The sequence below is a fragment of the Malaya genurostris genome, chromosome 3 (genome assembly GCF_030247185.1).
Source record: "Malaya genurostris strain Urasoe2022 chromosome 3, Malgen_1.1, whole genome shotgun sequence".
In the NCBI taxonomy this organism is placed as follows: domain Eukaryota; kingdom Metazoa; phylum Arthropoda; class Insecta; order Diptera; family Culicidae; genus Malaya; species Malaya genurostris.
The window spans coordinates 223,718,490-223,738,436 of NC_080572.1; the positions used below are offsets into that span (position 1 = coordinate 223,718,490).

General features: G+C 36.4%; 1 protein-coding gene across 1 annotated transcript in view; it reads right to left on the reverse strand.

Moving 5' to 3' along the window:
- Positions 1 to 19,947, reverse strand: part of LOC131434439 (uncharacterized) — a 159,855-nt gene that overhangs the window by 14,421 nt on the left and 125,487 nt on the right. Inside the window, exon 6 of the mRNA XM_058601153.1 lies at positions 19,760 to 19,822. Within this exon, the coding sequence (XP_058457136.1) occupies positions 19,760 to 19,822 (63 nt within the window). The remainder of the gene's footprint in view (positions 1 to 19,759; positions 19,823 to 19,947) is intronic.

The window sequence follows — 19,947 nt, forward strand, 5'->3', positions numbered from 1 at the left end:
AAAAAAAAAGTTCCACCGAGTTCCACTTAGATTTTTTTGTATGATATTGGGCACATCTTTTCCTACAAATTTTGTAAAAATCAGCTGCATAAAGTTGCATATTTCGCTTCAGTGCAAGGTTTTATCCTAGGTAAAAAAAAGGTAAAATGTTGCATAACTTTGCCAGGAAAGAACAAACCTATGCACTATCTTCAACAAAAATATGCGATTTTATAAATTCTAAAATTATTCCAAACAAAGTATGCATAACAAAATAACTCGAAACAATTTATAAATAAAAAACTGATTTTAAGGGGGTTGCCGTAAAAACGCTTTGTATATCCGAAACGGTGCGACCTAGAGTTTTGGTATATTTGACAAAGTAAATTATTTTTAATAGTTCTAAAACTTTGTAGAAGAAAAAAAATTCCTATCTCTTCAGAAAAAAAAGTTATGGTTACATTTTTTGTCAAAGTAGGCCATGAGCAATTAATGATAGGATCAAATTACGCGGTATATATTTGTAAATAATTTCTTCAAAGCAACTATATGCATTAAAAGAACGGTTTGGCAGCTACTGATTTATGTCCACGTTTTTATTGATTCGAACCACTGTGCGTCTGTAACTTACAAAAGGTAACGCTTCGTAACGCCTTAAACTTACTAAAAAGTAACGCATGTAACACATCGTAACGCTTCGTAACGATTTGTAACGCCTACAACTTACAAAAAAGTAACGCATGTGATGCTTCGTAACGTTTAAAACTTATTAAAAGTAACGAATGTAACGCTTCGAAACACATCTAATTTTGAAAAGAGTTACGCATGTAACTCCTACAGCTTACAAAAAACTAACACATGTAACGCTTCGTAACGCCAAAAACTTATACAGAGTAACACATGTTACGTTTTATAACGTCTGTTACTTACAAAACAGCAATGCTTCGCAACGCCTGTAACTTACAAAGGTAACGCTTCGTAGCGCCTTAAACTTACTAAAAAGTAACGCATGTAACGCATCGTAACGCTTGTAATTCACAGACGAGTAACGCTTCGTAACGTCTATAACTCATACAAAGTAACGCATGTAACGCTTCGTAACGATTTGTAACGCCTACAACTTACAAAAAAGTAACGCATGTGATGCTTCGTAACGCTTAAAACTTATTAAAAGTAACGAATGTAACGCTTCGAAACACCTCTAATTTTGAAAAGAGTTACGCATGTAACTCCTACAGCTCACAAAAAACTAACACATGTAACACTTCGTAACGCCAAAAACTTATGCAGAGTAACACATGTCACGATTTATAACGCCTGTAGCTTACAAAAAGTAATGCTTCGCAACGCCTGTAACTTGCAAAAGGTAACGCTTCGTTACGCCTTAAACTTACTAAAAAGTTACGCATGTAACGCTTCGTAACCCAAAATAAACGCATGTATCATTTGTAACTTACAAATGAGTAACGATTATAACGCTTCGTTGCTTCATAACTCACGAAAAAGTAACGCACGTAACGCTTCGTAACGCCTATAATTTACAAAAAAGTAACGCATGCTATGCTTCGCCCGTTATGCCTTTATCTTACTAAACATGTAACGTTTTCTAGCGCCTACAACTTACAAAGAAGTAACGCATCTTACGCCTCGTAACGCCTAACTGACAAAACAGTAACGTTTGTAACACTTCATAACGCCATCAACATACTAAAAAGTAACGCATGTAACACTTCGTAACACCAATAACTTATAAAAGAGCGACGTATACAACACTTCGTAACTTCATTAAAAGTAACGCATCGCATCACTCGTTTACTGCAAGAATCTAAACCTTATAACGGTTTTTAAAATTTATAATTTAGACAAAATAACTCATATGATTTGTAACCCTCAATTTAAGAATATTATCATATGAAACGCTTCCTATCTTCTCTGACTCAACGTAACGCTTCTTAAAATTGAACATTTTTCCATATTGGTATAGCGTGATGGGTAAGTCGATGCCTCTCACTCAACCCGCCTGGGTTCGATTCCCAACCCCGCAGTTTCTAGCCCAAAGAGGCGGATGACCGTAAGGTTAAAACTTTTATAATCGGAACCAACAAAAAATTTTCCATAGTACCTTTACTCAAGCGTTGACTCTGATAGGCCTCAAAACTCTTCGTAACGTAGCTACAAAGACTAAACTACTATTTTATGTATTTTTATAATTGTCATTTAGTTTACCTTGATTTCATCTTCTATTTTATGTGATTTTGGTTTTGCTTTGCTTCGTAAGGCCTACGTGCTTCATCGGCAGTAGAATTTTAATCATCACGTAATTCTCAAAACTCTCACGCTGTAATCTACAGGATCAACAGCCCCATAGTATTTCTTAAACTTTTTTTCTTTTATGTTTCTGATTTAGGGATAGGCCAGGGCCCCTCGCCTCCCCTCAGGGTACGTGACTGAATTTATGGTACTTCCAGAACCGGTATTCAGGGACCAGCATAACCCAAAACAGTTTGAATAGCCATGAAAACGTAAAATTAATAAATTGAAACAGTTTTGATCACAGACATTTTGGGATCATCTATCGGACTTCTATGACGGTTTGAAACCCAGTAATTCCAGAATCGGAATAAAAAAAATCACCACTTTTGTATGGGACCGTAAATCTTTTAATATGAATTTTTGTTTAAAAAATTCATTCTGGCCTTTTCTGAGAAAACGATTCAGCTCCTCCATTCCCGATGCTTTCTGAGCGGAAATTCGTAAATCGGTAAAACCGAAGTTATTTAAATCCACCTAAGGGAATTTACAGTAATGTACAGGCTATCACTTTGAATTCAAAGATAATACAAAATTTGCCACATCAGGATTAACACGTCACAGTAAAAAAATTAACAATTATGTTGCCAAAACAGGAACCAAACCAAAACCAAATCGAGCCAAATTATAATGCTGAAGAGCACTGTATTCACTCTTTCAATCACTTAGAAATGATTGTATTGGAAACTGTGTCTAATTTCGATTCCAAGCGTCATTTCATCGTGCTTCCTTCAAAACCTCAACAATTGGGATACGGCGAAAAAATCGACAACACAATCGATATTTCCTTGAGTAGTTGACGGATTTATACAATCTTCAGCTTGTTTAATTGGTATTACTATAAGGTATCTCAATTTGAAATCATGTTTTATTTTCAAAGTAAATTGCGACAGATAATATCGGAAAATTGAAAATTTCGACTTAAAAAAACGTGTTTGGTGTAATTGGAACCACTGTGCACTGCAATAGGAGAAAAATTCGCTTACACAAGAACATCGATATCTCCGTTAAAAATGGACGGATTTTAAGAATCTATGTACAATGTAGAATTAAAGTTCCAAAACATGTCTTGTTTACAAGGTCAATAGTGAAAGATATTGTCAAAAAACTAAAAATTTTGACTTAAAACTTTATATAGCTAAAAAAGTAAACATCAGATCTCAAACACATTCAATCGCGTTCTGGTTGACGGAGAGGTCTTTCATTTGCGACTCGGTCCAGTCATCTCTGAGATCTCGACCTCTTTGTTGACAACACGCATACAGACACACAAAAGAATATCTCTTCGAACTAAATTGATTTGTATATGATACTAGGACCTCCGGGCTTCGTATAATTTTTCAAAACTTTGAATTCTTTACCTATTTTTGTATTTATGAAAATGGTAAATCGCAGGCAATTGTTTGAACTGTTTTTCGTGATTCAATGAGATTTTAATAATTCCGTTAATAGTTGCTATTATTAAAACATCAAAATTACAGCATAAGGTTGTTGCATTTCTCCAGTTCAAACGAAATTCGAACCTTCCTCTTATCCTGGATATCCTAGATTACACTACCGCTTCGTCAAAGTCGCTGCTTGGAATTTGCTCAGTATTTTTTTATTTTTGATTGAAGTAGTGGTAACTGGCTGAATCCGACCAAAAGATGATTTTGCCCCTTTTTCAGGTATTCTTTGATGTAAACTTGGGAACTCGGGGATTAGACAAATGGTACCGTTTTCACCGGACCTTGACGTCCACCGGCCGATATACAACTGACAAGATAATGAACAAAAAATTGACATCGTAAAAGACTAAGCACGGCTACGCCTTTCATTTGACAAAAATCAACGTTATAATTTGTATGAATATATATATGAATGTAGTCTTATATATTTGATTTGGATATTGTTAAAACATTCCGAATGGTAACGAAATCCGAAATATAAATTCGACTATAAACTTGGACCACCATTACTTTGTTTGACCACTTTGTTAAATTTGTTTCATAGATATAACAGCACAGGATTGCTCATCGTTTTTCACTTTTCCTGCTGTGTATCATTAAGCTTATGAGAAACCCATTTTACCACCTTCTGATTTTTTTTCATGGAGCGTAGACGTTCAGTAATGACTTATCGACTAACGTTTAACCTCTCTGCTATTTGTTTCTGAGTTTTGGAATTAACTTCGTTGGTACTCAGCACCTCTTTTTTCAAAACAAAAACAGATCTTTTTTAAACTCGTCCTGCAAATGTTTTTCACTTGGCAAGAATTTCGACATGTTCACTTCTCTCAATGTACATTACATGGCACTAACTCGTACTAAACTTGTTGCTGTTTTGTTAGCAACGGTAAGTTTATTTTCTTCAATTTGTTAACTCATATTTTAACGTTTAGTTGGCAATTTTTCACAGAAAATGTGAAGTTTTGCAAAAGCCTGTGGATTGTTATAGCTGTAATTTTTTCTTGAAGGAAACTATTCAAACAAACAGTAAATGTAGGTTTTAATAGAAAGGTTGAAATAAAAATATCACAAAAGTATGGAAGATTGGATTTGATTCTTAAAAAAGTAATCTTTTTTTTACATTGTATTTTTTGAGTGTAAAATTGATTTCTTACTGCACACCATTGCGTTCCAATCGCTTTCAAGTTACATCAATTTTAAGGAAGTGCATGCAGAAATCGTTTGCTCAATTCCTTGCCTAATTGAAGGTTTGTCATACTACAGAAGCATGTAAAGTTTTATCCAAATCGAAACAAGTCGACCTTTATTTTTTGTCGTGAATACGACTTACTTTACTATGGGGGGCCTTTTCAAAATTTAACATCTGAGAGAGTGATAAGTTTTTGATCGTGAATATATCTTGTTGTATCTAACGTAATAATATAATTTTTGCTACATGTCATTGGAAATATGATCAGCAATTTACGATAAAATTTTCCGTTGTATGACATAACCATAAATAATACAAATTTAAAGTTTTCTGAAATGTGTGGTAATTGCTATCAACAAGCATAAAAAGGAAAAAAAATCATGACGCGTTGTTTACCTTACTCGTGCCTGCTTGTAGCCACGAAAGTTTTGAGGTAGAATTTTCAGTACCAAAGATTCAGTTTCTGAAAATAATTACATTTCGAATTTTCGAATTCTGTTCCAAATACAGAATTCAGTTCCAGATTTCAGTTACAAAAGAAGGAGGTATTCTACTATTCCTGCGTCGTACATTTGAGGGAAATGCTTTCAAAGAGACATGATTAATCAGTTGTTTTCAGAGCCTCCACCAGTTTTCGCAAACAATTTCTACGATCTCTATTTTTTCCTTTAGTATTAGAAAATCGGAATTTTACTTTGGAATTATTCATGCACTTCTATCGAAGTTTTTATTAGAGTCTTTTGTATATTGGATCGAATGTGTTTCGCTGACTTCAGGATATACAAGTGGTGTCAGATATTTTAATGTGCATCATATCTGAAATACATTTTAAAAATTTGTCGTATAAATACGTGGGACGCTTTTCCAGGATTTATCATAAGTTGATAAGTTTTGGATCGTGATTTGTTTTGGTATTTTGTTAACATATCATATTAATTTCTTTTCCACACCATCGAAGATATGATAAGCAATTTGTGTCATTCAGTAATAGCCGTTCAACCGAGAAGGTTGTGTATAGAAGCGTACAGTTTAATAACGCTGGTTGGTTTACACGCGTTAAATACGACAACGGTTGAACTACAGGTAGAGACCTGTTGGCAGCAGCCGTTAAAACGTATAGTCGTGCTGCATAAGAGAGCCCTAGTGCTGGGCCAAGCTGGTGAAGGAAACAACAAAGGGCGTTTCCCAAACTCTACCCAGGCCGCAATATACAGCCACAAGTGCTGAGCAGGAGAGTGCAAAGGCACATCGAAGAGGAAGAGTGCAAAGGAACATAGAAGCAGGAGAGTGCAAAGGCACACCGGTGCGAAGGCACTTCGGTGCAGAAGCATATCGGTGCGGAGCACTAGGAAGAAGGAGACAAGACAACTCGGTCTTTCCACTGCCATACAACACGCAGGTATACACCGGTGACCTGCGCTGGTTACAGCTGGCGAAAACGAAAGCAAATCGGAATTCGAGTGGTGCTGGATGTCAGGTAGCAGTAGCATCACATCATATTCTATCGCTACAGTGAGCTTCAGCATTGTATCAACGTCCAGATACATCCAACAAGAACATCTAGAGCAACGAGGATCTACACGGCAGTGCAACGGAGATAGACAACAATTTCAAGGTAGAAGTTTTTTCTTTTCCTTTTGATTGAGTACTGTGTAGTGTTGGTTTCAAATTTTATTTTAAAGTTTAGTTAAAAATTTTAATGTAATGGATGAATCCATGGACGTAAATCCTAGCATGAATCCGATACCCCCACGAACGAAAAAATATCAGGAGAGCTCTTCTGGGCCTTGGATAGTCTTTTTTAGACGTATATCAAAGCCATTAAACATTTTTCAAATTAATAAAGGTTTGACATCACGATACTCTTCAATCAAAGAGATCATAAAAGTAAATAACGATAAAATTCGTGTTGTGGTAAATAATTTGAAACACGCGAATGATATTGTCTCTTCGGAACATTTCAATAAAGAGTATAAAGTTTACATACCCTCCAAAGATGTCGAAATTGACGGTGTTGTTACCGAAGCGAGTCTTTCGGTAGATGATTTACTCAAGCATGGTGTTGGTCGTTTCAAGAACTCTATGCTTGAGGGTGTGAAAATACTGGAGTGCAAACAACTGTACTCAGTAGTTCATGAAGAGGAAAAAAAAGTTTATCGCCCACCAGACTCGTTTCGAGTGACATTTGCCGGGTCTGCGTTGCCGTCCCATGTCTATGTCGATAAAATTCGCCTCCCTGTTCGGCTTTTTGTTCCAAATGTAATGAATTGTACGAACTGCAAAAAATTCGGCCACACAGCTACTTACTGTAGTAATAAACCAAAATGTATTAAGTGTGAAGGGCCTCATAAAGATAATGATTGCAACAAGGAAATTGAAAAATGTATTTATTGTGGGAATAGTCCTCATGATGATATTTCAGTATGCACTGCATTTAAAGTGCACAAAGACAAAATTAAGCTTTCTTTAAAAGCACGGTCTAAGCGCACATATGCAGAAATGCTTAAAACGGTCATTGATGTCCCCCCTTTGGAAACCGAAAACGGGTTTTCAAATCTAGAGGAACCAGAGGACTCTGACTCTGACGAAAATAGTGAAGGTAATTCGTTTATCACTACCCAAGGGTCAGTTAAGAGAAAGAAGTCTTCCTCCAAATTACCAAAAAAGACACCTAAAATTTCATCTTCAAGAAAAGATCCCCGTGTTAAACAAAAAAAGTCAAAACCAAAGACTGTGCCTCCTGGTTTGTCAAATTCACAAACCAATCCAGGATCTAGTACAGAAAAAGATAATAATCCAGTGGGCTCCATTTCACAGCCACCAACAGGATTACTGAAGTTTTCGAAAATTGTTGAATGGATTTTCTCAGCATTCAATATATCTGAACCCTTAAAGACCCTCATAATGGCATTCCTTCCAATAGCTAGAACCTTTTTGAAGCAGTTATCAGCTCAATGGCCAATTGTCTCAGGTTTTGTATCTTTTGATGGATAATTTATCACCCGTCGCAAATGATACAATCACTGTCCTGCAGTGGAATTGTCGAAGCATCATGCCAAAACTTGATTCATTTAAAATATTATTGCATAGTCAAAAATGTGATGTATTTGCTTTATGCGAAACATGGCTTACTTCAAACATAGCTTTAAATTTTAATGATTTTAACATTATACGTCTCGATAGAGACTCTCCGTATGGTGGAGTGCTTTTGGGAATTAAGAAATGCTATTCCTTTTATAGATTAAACATCCCTTCAACTTCTAGTATAGAAGTTGTTGCTTGCCAAATAAACATTAAAGGCAAAGATATTTGCATAGCTTCGGTTTATATTCCTCCAAAAGCACAAGTTGGACAGCAACAGCTTAATGAAATGGTTGAAGCCCTTCCTGCACCACGATTGATTCTGGGGGATTTAAATTCGCACGGTATTATGTGGGGATCCGTTTACAATGATAGCAGATCATCTTTAATACAAAACATTTGTGACAATTTTAGCATGACGGTATTAAATATGGGTAGCATGACACGGATCCCAAGACCTCCGGCACGCCCAAGTGCATTAGATCTATCTCTTTGCTCAACATCAATTCGACTAGATTGCACCTGGAAAATACTGCCTGATTTACACGGTAGCGATCATTTACCAATCATCATCTCAATTAGCAGTAGCAATTGCATTGCTACTTCCGCTAGTATTCCATATGATTTGACAAAAAATATCGACTGGATTAAATACCAAAGTAGTATCTCTAGTATTTTGAATTCAATGGAAGAGCTCCCTCCACTTGAAGAATATGACTTCCTCATTTGTTCGATTCTGGAGGCAGCAGAACAATCCCAAACTAAACGCTTTCCTGGGCCAACGACTAACAGAAGGCCTCCCAACCCCTGGTGGGACAAAGAGTGCTCAGAGGCTAAACTCGCAAAACAAAATGCTTGCAAGACGTTTCTAAAACGGGGAGGAGGAACTCCTCAGAATTTTGAAAAACTTATGGTTTTAGAAACCAAGTACAAGAGCATACTTCGAGCCAAAAAATGTAGCTATTGGAGACATTTTGTCGAAGGTTTGTCAAGAGATACCTCAATGAGCACTCTTTGGAACACGGCCAGACGAATGAGGAATCGTAACGTGGGCAATGAGAGTGATGAATACTCGAACCGATGGATATTTGACTTTGCTAGGAAAGTTTGCCCAGATTCTGTTCCTACGCAGAGCATTATACGGGAATCTCCTCCAAATAATGGTTTTATTAATAACCCATTTTCAATGATGGAATTTTCTATAGCACTCTTGTCTTGTAACAATAACGCTCCAGGGTTGGACAGAATTAAATTCAACTTGGTGAAGAATCTGCCCAACCTCGCAAAAAGACGTTTGTTGGAATTGTTCAACAAGTTTCTTGAGCAAAATATTGTTCCACCTGACTGGAGACAAGTGAAAGTTATCGCCATTCAAAAACCGGGGAAACCAGCTTCCAATCACAACTCATATAGACCCATTGCGATGTTGTCCTGCATCAGAAAATTGTTCGAAAAAATTATTCTACGACGTCTCGACACTTGGGTCGAGACGAACGGTTTGTTGTCAGATACTCAGTTTGGCTTCCGTAGAAATAAAGGGACGAATGATTGCCTTGCATTACATACTTTCGTCTGACATCCAAATTGCCTTCGCTCAAAAGCAACAAATGGCATCTGTATTTTTAGACATTAAAGGAGCATTTGATTCAGTTTCCATTGATGTTCTTTCAGACAAGCTTCACCAAAATGGACTCCCAGCGGTTATAAATAATTATTTGCACAACCTTTTGTCAGAGAAACACATGCATTTTTCACATGGCGATTTGGCAACACTCAGAAATAGTTACATGGGTCTCCCGCAAGGCTCATGCCTCAGTCCGCTCCTCTATAATTTTTACGTAAATGACATTGACAGCTGTCTAGTAACCCCATGTACACTAAGACAATTGGCAGATGATGGCGTGGTTTCAGTTACTGGACCCAAAGCTATTGATCTGCATAAACCATTGCAAGATACCTTAGATAACTTGTCCGTTTGGGCTGTTCATCTTGGTATCGAATTCTCTGCGGAGAAAACAGAGTTAGTCGTCTTTTCAAGAAAGCATGATCCCGCGCAGCTTCAGCTCCATATGATGGGAAGAATGATCCAACAGGTTTTAACTTTTAAATACCTCGGGGTGTGGTTCGATTCCAAATGCACGTGGGGAGGACACATTAGGTTTCTGATAACAAAATGCCAACAAAGAGTAAATTTTCTTCGAACAATAATAGGATCTTGGTGGGGTGCTCATCCGGAAGATCTAATAAAATTGTATCAGACAACGATACTTTCAGTGATGGAATATGGATGCGTTTGCATTCGTTCCGCTGCAAACTCTCATATTATCAAACTGGAGCGAATTCAGTATCGTTGTTTGCGAATTGCTTTAGGGTGCATGCATTCGACACATACAATGAGTCTTGAAGTTCTGGCGGGAGTTCTTCCATTAAAAGATCGATTTTGGGAGCTTTCATCACGCCTGCTAATAAGATGTGAGGTGCTGAATCCCATGGTAATTAATAATTTCGAACGACTAGTCGAGCTTCGATCTCAAACAAAATTCATGACAGTATATTTTAACCATATGTCACAGGAAATCAACCCTTCAAGATATATTCCTATCCGTGTCAGCCTCCTAAATGTCCCTGACTCAACTTTATTTTTCGATACATCCATACAGCGCGAAGTGCGTGGAATCCCGGATCATCTACGTTCGACGGAAATCCCAAAAATATTTTCAAGTAAGTTCAGGCATATTGACTCTGAGAAAATGTTTTACACGGACGGATCGCGAATTGAAGAAGCGACAGGGTTTGGTATGTTCAACAATAATGTTTCGGCCTCATTTAGGCTTCAAGAACCTGCATCTGTTTATATAGCAGAGCTAGCAGCAGTTCATTATAGTTTGAGTGTAATCGTCACATTAATTCCAAACCATTATTTCCTCTTCACAGATAGTCTGAGTGCAATTGAAGCCATTCGCTCAAACATGACTGGCAAGACTGAACCGTTTTTCCTGGGCAAAATAAAACAGTGCCTGAACGACATATTGAACAATAATTATCTAATCACTATAGTCTGGGTCCCGGCTCATTGCTCCATTCCTGGCAATGAAAGAGCCGATATTTTAGCCAAACGTGGTGCTATTGAGGGTGAAATTTATGAGAGACCAATTGCTTTCAACGAATTCTATAGCTCGTCTCGCCAAAGAACACTTGCCAGCTGGCAAGCTTCTTGGGATAAAGATGATCTGGGTCGGTGGATGCACTCAATTATTCCGAAAATATCGACAAAGGCATGGTTCAGGGGACTGGATGTGAGTAGAGATTTCATTCGTGTGATGTCCAGACTCATGTCCAATCACTACACGTTAGATGCACATCTCCTTCGAATTGGGCTCTCCGAGACTAATCATTGTGCTTGCGGAGAAGGTTATCGGGATATTGATCATGTCGTTTGGACATGCGTGGAGTATCGTGATGTCAGATCTCAACTAATAAATTCTTTGCGTACCCAAGGTAGACTATCCAATGTCCCAGTTCGAGACATTCTTGCTTGTCGTGACCTTTCATACATGAAACTTATTTATCATTTCATAAAGAAAACTGGAGTTTCAATTTAATAAAGGCCCCTTTCAAGACTTAGTTCTGATCCCAGCTGCGTCCATGAGTTCAACCAATAGCTAAATTAGAATAAAAATAATGTAATGATACAAACAAACTCGAAACAGTTTATGAAATTATTAACAAAATGTCTGAAAATAACAGCTTATTTTATAATTTATAGAAGTTAATCGTTTGGTTCAAATAATATTTCCGAGTAGATTTCATAATTAATGACGAGTTACCTAAGATGATATTTAAGTAATAAGAGAATATGTTTTAATAAATGCAAAACGTTGTGACTATGTTAGAATTAAATTAGGATAAGAATATTATGTAAAAGTGATGCTACGGCGAAGAAAAACTTATGTAAACTGCCTTAAGAAATAAACGTATTTATGAAAAAAAAAAAGCAATTTGTGAAAGAATTTTCAGTGGTATAAGATAACCACAAATATTTAAAAATTAAAGTTTTCTAAAATGTTTGATAAGTAAAGAATGTACAAATTTGGTGCTTCATTCTTTCTAGCCTACGTAGTTGATTCGTTCAGTTACGACTAAAATCTAGGTCATCCAGAATCCAATTCGGCTCCTCGTTCAGAATTCAATGGAATAATTCTGGAACTGAACCCTTGTTCCAGAACTTGATTCTGAGCCTGGATTTTGAAATCGAAATCTGGAACTGAGGTCTGGATTGTGATTCTGGACTTGGACGAAGGAACTAAATTTTAGAATTGAATTCTGGGCTTGAATCTGAATTTTGAAACTAGATTCAAGAGCTGAAATTGAGATTCATACCAGAATTCGGTTCAAAAATTCTTGTCAGGAATTTAGACTTTAAAATCAGTTTCAGAAATCAGGTTCAAAATTCTGAAACTGAGTTCTGAGTTTGAAGTTCTGGAACTTCAGACCAAAATCTAAAAACTCAGTTTCACAATTCTAAAAGTGTAATTGGATTGGATTCCAAAGCTGAATTTCGAAGCTTACTTCCGGATCCAACTTTGAAAACTGAATCCTGAATGCAGAGTTCAGTTTACAAATTCACTTGCAAAATACAGATTCAGTGATCCGTTTAAAAGTACAGTTTATTCGTATTCACGTCATCCGGTTATGTCTCTGATATTACCTACCCGCCTTTTTTTGCTGTTAATTTCTTTAATTGCTCGTGGGTTGCAAAACTCATTACCCTATGATTCCGAAACCGAAAGTCGGATCCGGACGAATTTAAATGTTAACCTAAGGTACTAAAAGGTACCTTTCATAATCATATTTGTGAAAATTGATCCAACCATCTCTAAAAAAAGAGTGACATTATTTGACAAATTTTTCTATATTAGAGATGGAATAACAGTTTTCGAGAGGATCGATAACAAGTGGAGGCAACACAGAAACAAAATTATTCAGATTCTTATACACAAAACGTATATAAGCGTCCAATAAATTGCTGAAAAAAATCAGTTCAATCACTTCTCGGATCCGCAAAACTGTTCGAGATTTTAAGGAAAGCAGTTGTTTCACCCATTACTTGTTGTCTGAATCTAAAGTGCCGTAGTTAACAATGTTATTTGTATCATTGCAGCTTCAGTTTCTGAGCTGATTCGGCCGCAGTAGTCTACTAAAAAATGCGTGTCGATTTGCTCAAATCCATTTAACTGTATTAATCGTATCACCGTTTAATTTAATTTAAAAATTTTCACTCAAATGGTTATGAAATTGATCATTTCAGCCATAACCCAAAAGGTCACCCGAATTGATTCCGCTACCCAGCATTTCGAAGTTCACTGTGCCACTGCACTGGTGGTTTCAATTAAATACAAAATCATGCAACGTTGAGCACATTCATTGGTCGGCGCAATAGTACCCGGGGCTGGCGACAAAAAAAAAATCATCAAAAAGTGATTAAAACTTTATTCTAGTTTCAGACTGTGTCGACGAGAAGATGAAATTGAGCTCTATATTTGGAGCATAGTCAAAGGATGCAGAACTCGGCTTACAACAACATCCGGTTCCTAGCACAGTATAAAACGAGTTATAACTCACCGAGCCGTTACTGAGAAATGTGATTTTCGAAAATATGTATTGATATTGATGTAGTATTTTTCTGTTTATTGAAAATGTTGGTATAATGTAATACATGGTTGCCATACCAATGGTGTATTTACTATCCTACTTTACAACGCCCGAACTTCAATTCACTTGTTATTCAATTTTCAAATTTTAAAGAATTTAACTTAACAGTCGATTGTATCGGCAAAAAGACACCTACTAGTGGTGGGTAATCCGCTCTTGAGCTGTTCCCAAAATACTCAAAAAGAGTTAGTTCTAAAAGAGGAACATGAACTTTCGTTTGCTTTTTGCATACTTACATCATTCCTTCTTCATCAGATACAATGAGTCATTGGCAGCTAGCAAACTTTCATTCAGTACAATTAAGTAAATCAAGGATGTCTTTTTTGCTGATTACCAAGTTTCAGTTCTATCTAAGTGAGCTGATAAGCTGCATATATTCGATTCACTTTGGTGAACTGAAAGATTCGATGCCGCTCACAAATTTGAGCTACTTTGCATACCTCTATCTTATACATATCTTTGTGCATAATGGAGGTAACATAATAATGTAATATGTTCAATCATAGCACCAATGTTCTACAAGGGATCTGTTCCTGATAGATTTACCTACCGTGGCAGTGTAGTATTTCCTTGAAACTCTGATTTTTTGCCTTGGGAATTAATAATGATTAAAAGCTTAGCAGTCTAATAGCCACCAGTCGCCTGCACCTTTGTCGTTTCAGAGGAAATTTTATTAAAAAATAGATTGTGAAAAAAAGAGTAGATGCGGTATCAGAGAAAGGCAAGGCAGACATTTAATGAAAAATCTGTTTTCCTTGGTCTGATCATTATCGGATCTCAGTTCATTAACAAATTTTTGTTTCTGTTTATGTGCAAACAAGTGATGCTGAAAAAGTTTTTGTTTTTTTTATGCAATTTTCAATCACAAATCGAATTTATTGTCGATTTTATGTTATGCTGTCATACCATCATACTATATTTATATTGCATTATAACACTCGGAAAATCCTCCGAACCATTTTAACCCTGCAGATAGATAAAAGTTTTTTCAAAGGTGTTTTTGGTTTTGGCAAATTTTTCAAATTTTCCATCGAAAATTTCTAAAACCACCCGCGCGCATGATACTTGGACGAGGGAGCGGGTCAATGCGCCGAAAGCCATTTCGCCGAAAGTCGTTTCGCCGAATGCCATTTCGCCGAAAGTCGTTTCGCCGAATAGGTCATTTCGCCGAATGTCGTTTCGCCGAAAGGGTTATTTCGCCGAAAGGGTCATTTCGCCGAAAGGGTCATTTCGCCGAAAGGGTAATTTTGAATACATCAAATATTTTTTTGTGTTATTATGCCCTCTGTATAACTGATGTGGCGCAGCCACATAAACGAAGCCAAGCGGCTCGGCGACATAAAGCCGCCGAGGCGACGCCGGCTGAGTTGGCCGCCGACCCGCCGTCGGAAGCGGCGGCCTCTTGCATACAAACCTGTAACCGCCTCGTTTGCCCGGTCTGCTCAAAGCTAGGTTTCTTTGCTTTAGTTAGGTCCGAACGAGCGGTAGCGAGGTCGGACAGCACACAAATCAAATCGATGTGGCGAAGCCGCATTAGATATTTTTTTTTATTTAGTAATCGGAAAATACCACATACATTTGCTTGGTAGATACCTATGGAATTGCTTTGATGATTAGTGGGTAATAGTCAACAAGTTTCTTTGGGAACTCCGTTCTGAGATTCATGAAGTTGAACTTCTTCAATCATCTTTAATTTGTCTTTATTTTAAATTGATTCCCATTACGATATTAAGACAATTGCAGGAATCGGCGAAATGACCCTTTCGGCGAAATGGCTTTCGGCGAAATGACATTCGGCGAAGTGGCCCATTCGGCGAAATGACATTCGGCGAAATGACCCTTTCGGCGAAACGACTTTCGGCGAAACGGCTTTCGGCGAAATGGCTTTCGGCGACATGACCCTGATCCCTTGGACGATGGCCTTAAACGGTGTTCCCAATTCATTCATCAGTTTCTGCTAGCTCTTGGAATGTAATTTTAACAACAACAACAACATTATATTTTTAAGAAAACATACAGATTCGGCGACCAACCGATAAATTGCCATTTGGATGAAATTTTCTCAAACTCAGGTAAACAATTTGAGTAGTGCTTTCATTCCAATGTCTGCTCTTTGTCTTCGCATTAATTTATTACACAATTCATCACATTATCACTTGATTCAAAAGGCTCAAAATGATATCCCGGATGAAAATTTGAGATACGTATTTTGAACGAAATACACTCTGCAAGTAACGCATTTTCGACCATTACAAATTTCCTTGGGAAAGAGCTATTGTTCATGATTTGAACAATTTTTATCATAAAATTATGAATAATTGTCATGACGCATGACTAATTTTTTACTTTTCTTTACGTTTCGTATCACTTAGCCGGCAGTCTTGGGCTATTTGTGTTTTGTCGATAAGTATTGAAGAAAGGAATTTGAATTTTTTTGGGTATTTGAAGTGAATGATTTCTGTGACCTCCATCCTAAATTCACAAAAAATATTTTATTATTTTCAAAGAATCTTATTATCGCGACGACAATCTAAATTTTTGGTTTCAAGATTTTATATCTATAAGTTGACAGAATGTACATTGATTTGTTTTAATAGATTTAATCAAAACTGGTTGTTTAAATGGTGCTCAAGCTAATGCCATCGCCTACTAGTTCGGAAGAGCGGTGTCAAACTGTATCTTGTACTCCCAATTATTCAAATTTAATCGAGCCAGTCATTTTGAGAATAAGTTGATTGCAATCTTTTTTCGGCTGTAGTTTCTTGTTAATCATTTGTCGAAAAAATGATGTGTGAGACACTTATAGTGCTCATTAGCAACCATCGTTTTGCAGAAGATTTATTTGATTTAATATGTTGCTACGTTTTGGCGTTCAAGATTTATATGAGTTTTTTTAGCTCACTAATTTAAATGAATTGAAATAATAACACCCTTCCAGATTTCTCTTCAAACTTTCCTCAATTTATAACCTTTAATAAACCGTATAAGATTAGTTATTATCGATCTGGCATCTGTTGAATATTTGTATTAGAAGGTTGATTAGTTTTTGACGAAAAAACAATCATAACTTTAGAATAGCAGCTTATATTGACAAACTTTGTACAGAATAATTAGCTCGATAAATCTTTTACTTCGAAAAATTGATGTAACTCGATCAAATGAAGAGGTAGGATGTTGGCTTCTTCAGTAAAGTTGCTTCAAATTAAATTTCCTACAACATTGCTGTGAAGTGCAATGATTTCTAAACTTAATTAAGAAAGTTAAAATTCAGAGTTTAATCCTAACATGGACCATCGTAATGATCTTTTACATCAAAAGATGCGCCAGCTTCGCTGAAACGCAACAACTAGTTCTGCTGTGGGACGTTCGTAGTGCTAAATAAGCTTCAAACAAGAGCGATTGCGTCATCCAGCTGCTGGTTGTTTGCATTGGATAAAAAGAAAACGAGAAGTGGGCAACGATGTGGAACATTATACAAAATCAGCCATTCTAATGATTCTAAATGTTATCTAAAGAACTATGAAGATTACTTCTATGCAAATCAAAGATAAAAATCATCAGTATAGTGCAAATCTAGAATAAGTTAATAGCACTTTTCGCTGTGTGAAATTCGCACGAAACGAATGCAAATGGAGCCAGCATTTAGCTGCATCGCGTTCAAAAAAATGTTCCGAACAGTGAATATCGTAGAGAATCCCAAAATTTGGCACTTTTGAAAGCCAGGAATGAATCCCAGACAGCATTTTAATAGTTTCTTTCAATGAAATATGCATATCCGAAATAAAATAATCGAAATCGAAATTATGTTTATTGTCATTTTTGTAGCCGTTAGGTCCACCTACTTGTGAAAAGATTACAAAGGATATCACGCGAAAAGAAAACTTTTATTCAAATTAAATTAATCGGCATTGCGAACAGTTCGAGCAATTGCGTCATCGAGCTGTTGGTCGTTTGCATTTGAGAAAAAGAAAACGAAAAGTGAACAACGATGGGGAATATTATAGAAAATCAGCCGCTCACATAGCTCTAAATGTTATCTAAATAACTATGTATTAACATTTCTTCTTTGCATTAGTTTAGTGCAAATTTAGAATAATTTGCAATAATTGGTGTGCTATTTTCGCAGTGCGAAATTCTCACCAAACGAGCGCAAATAAAGCTAGCATTTGGCTGCTTCGTGGTCGAGAAAAATGTTCGAAAAGTGTTTAATATCGTAGAGAATTCCACAATTTGGCCTTTCTGAATGGCAGAAAGAAATCTTGTACAGCGATTTGACAGTTTCTTTCACTCAAATATTTAGATGTATGAAATATTGAAATACAGGGTGTTCCACGAAAAATTTCGTAATTAAAAAAGCATTTAAAAAACGGTTTTTTTAGATTTTAATTATTATACATTTATTTGAATGGCTGATTCATGAAATTTTTTTATAAAAAATGTTTGGTTTCAACAGGACGGCGCTACGTACCACGCAGCCAACGAACCAAACGATGTTCTGCGAATAATATTTGAAAATCGAACAATCAGCAGAAATCGTGATGTGACTTGGTCGTCGAGAAGCTGCGATTTGATGTTGTAGGATTATTTTCTTTGGGGAGCGGTTAAAGATAAATGTTACGCCAATCCTCCAGAAACAATTGAAGACCTCAAGCACGACAACCAAGTTGCTATCGATGGCATAGGGTCATAAATTGGGTGAAACGGATTGGCTACTGCTAAGCCTGCCGTGGAGATCATTTGAACGAAATTATAAATATTTCATAAAATAACCTTTCAAATAAATGTATAATTATTAAAATCTATCAAAATGTTTTTTATTGTTGCAATTTTAAATTCGAAATTTTTCGTGGGACTCCCTTTATATTAGCGACTGTACGATTTGTGTTAAGATTATATTTATATAATGATTTTTTTTTGGTCAAGGTTCAAACTTAAAAATGACTTTGACAAACATAATCATCTGTAACACAATATTCCTTTCCAGGACTCCAAAAGTAACATAAAGAACTTATTCAAAAAACTGTCTTAAACTGCTGCTCTAAATCCTAGAATTCAAACGCAATCTTTCTGTGTAATTTCTGAATTCCTGAAATCCCCAATATGGTCAGTCCAAAACGAAAACGTTCTTGTCTCGACTGTGTCCAATAATTATAATGATGCAGATGTCAAACGTCGCAAACGATAGCTGTGATGGAGATGCACTGGTTGCTAATGGAAACGAGGCGAAACGTGGTAACTAAGTTGTGGTCAAGAACCACACACTTTCGAAATCGAATGGTTCTTTTCAGAACTACGAAATCTTAAACGGCCAAATGGTATCAAATCAGTTAAAGTCTACTTCAATCTCGCGGCTATGTCTCTGACTCCTACTCCAGGTTTTTCTAAGATATGGTTGCTCAAAGTGGAAGAAACTGTCAAACTAATGCATACGATAACTAAAGAACAGAAAAGCCAGATCTGCAGATTGGTCTGTAAATTTTCAGATTTCGTACATAGTGCTGCAGACATTTTAAATGAAACACTGTTGGGAAAATTGTGCTTTATCCCACTGTTTTTAGACAAACTTCATAAAATTTTGCAAATTATGTTGTAGTTTCATTTTTTTCGGTTTTCACGATACAAACTAACTAGAGATTATGAGAGGAGAAAGAATATGCAATTATAGAGCAATAGTACTCAAGGAAGAGCAAGGATGGGTGTGGTCATTAAGCAAAAGGATTCTCGTACCTAAGGTTTACCTTCGATATCGTTAAAAACCGAAAAAGTAAAAATTTCTGACTGAACAGTAGTCATAATGGCTCTATAATGTACACCGTTTACCTCTGCGAAAATAACATCTACCTTTATATACACAAAGTAGATACTCTGATTTTTTTTTGTAAAATGTAAGCAAGCGATAACTATTTTTTGTCCCATCTAATATTTTGTAATACTTTTTCAACACTTTCTTCACAATGTAGAAATAATTCGCCTCAGTTAACATAGAATTGTAAGATTCCGATCGCACCGATTGCTAAGATTCGCATGTAAGGATACTCACATTAAGACACATAATGAAGAAATCAATTGTGAACAGCATCGCCGTGACCGGTTCGAACTCCAGCTGCGAAAGAAATAAGAGCAATAAAAAAACAACGTTCCATTAGACAACAAATTGGATACGATTAGTTCGGTTTCGACAGTGAGTGATCGAAATAGCTAATGGAGTCGAATTTGTCATTTAAGCTG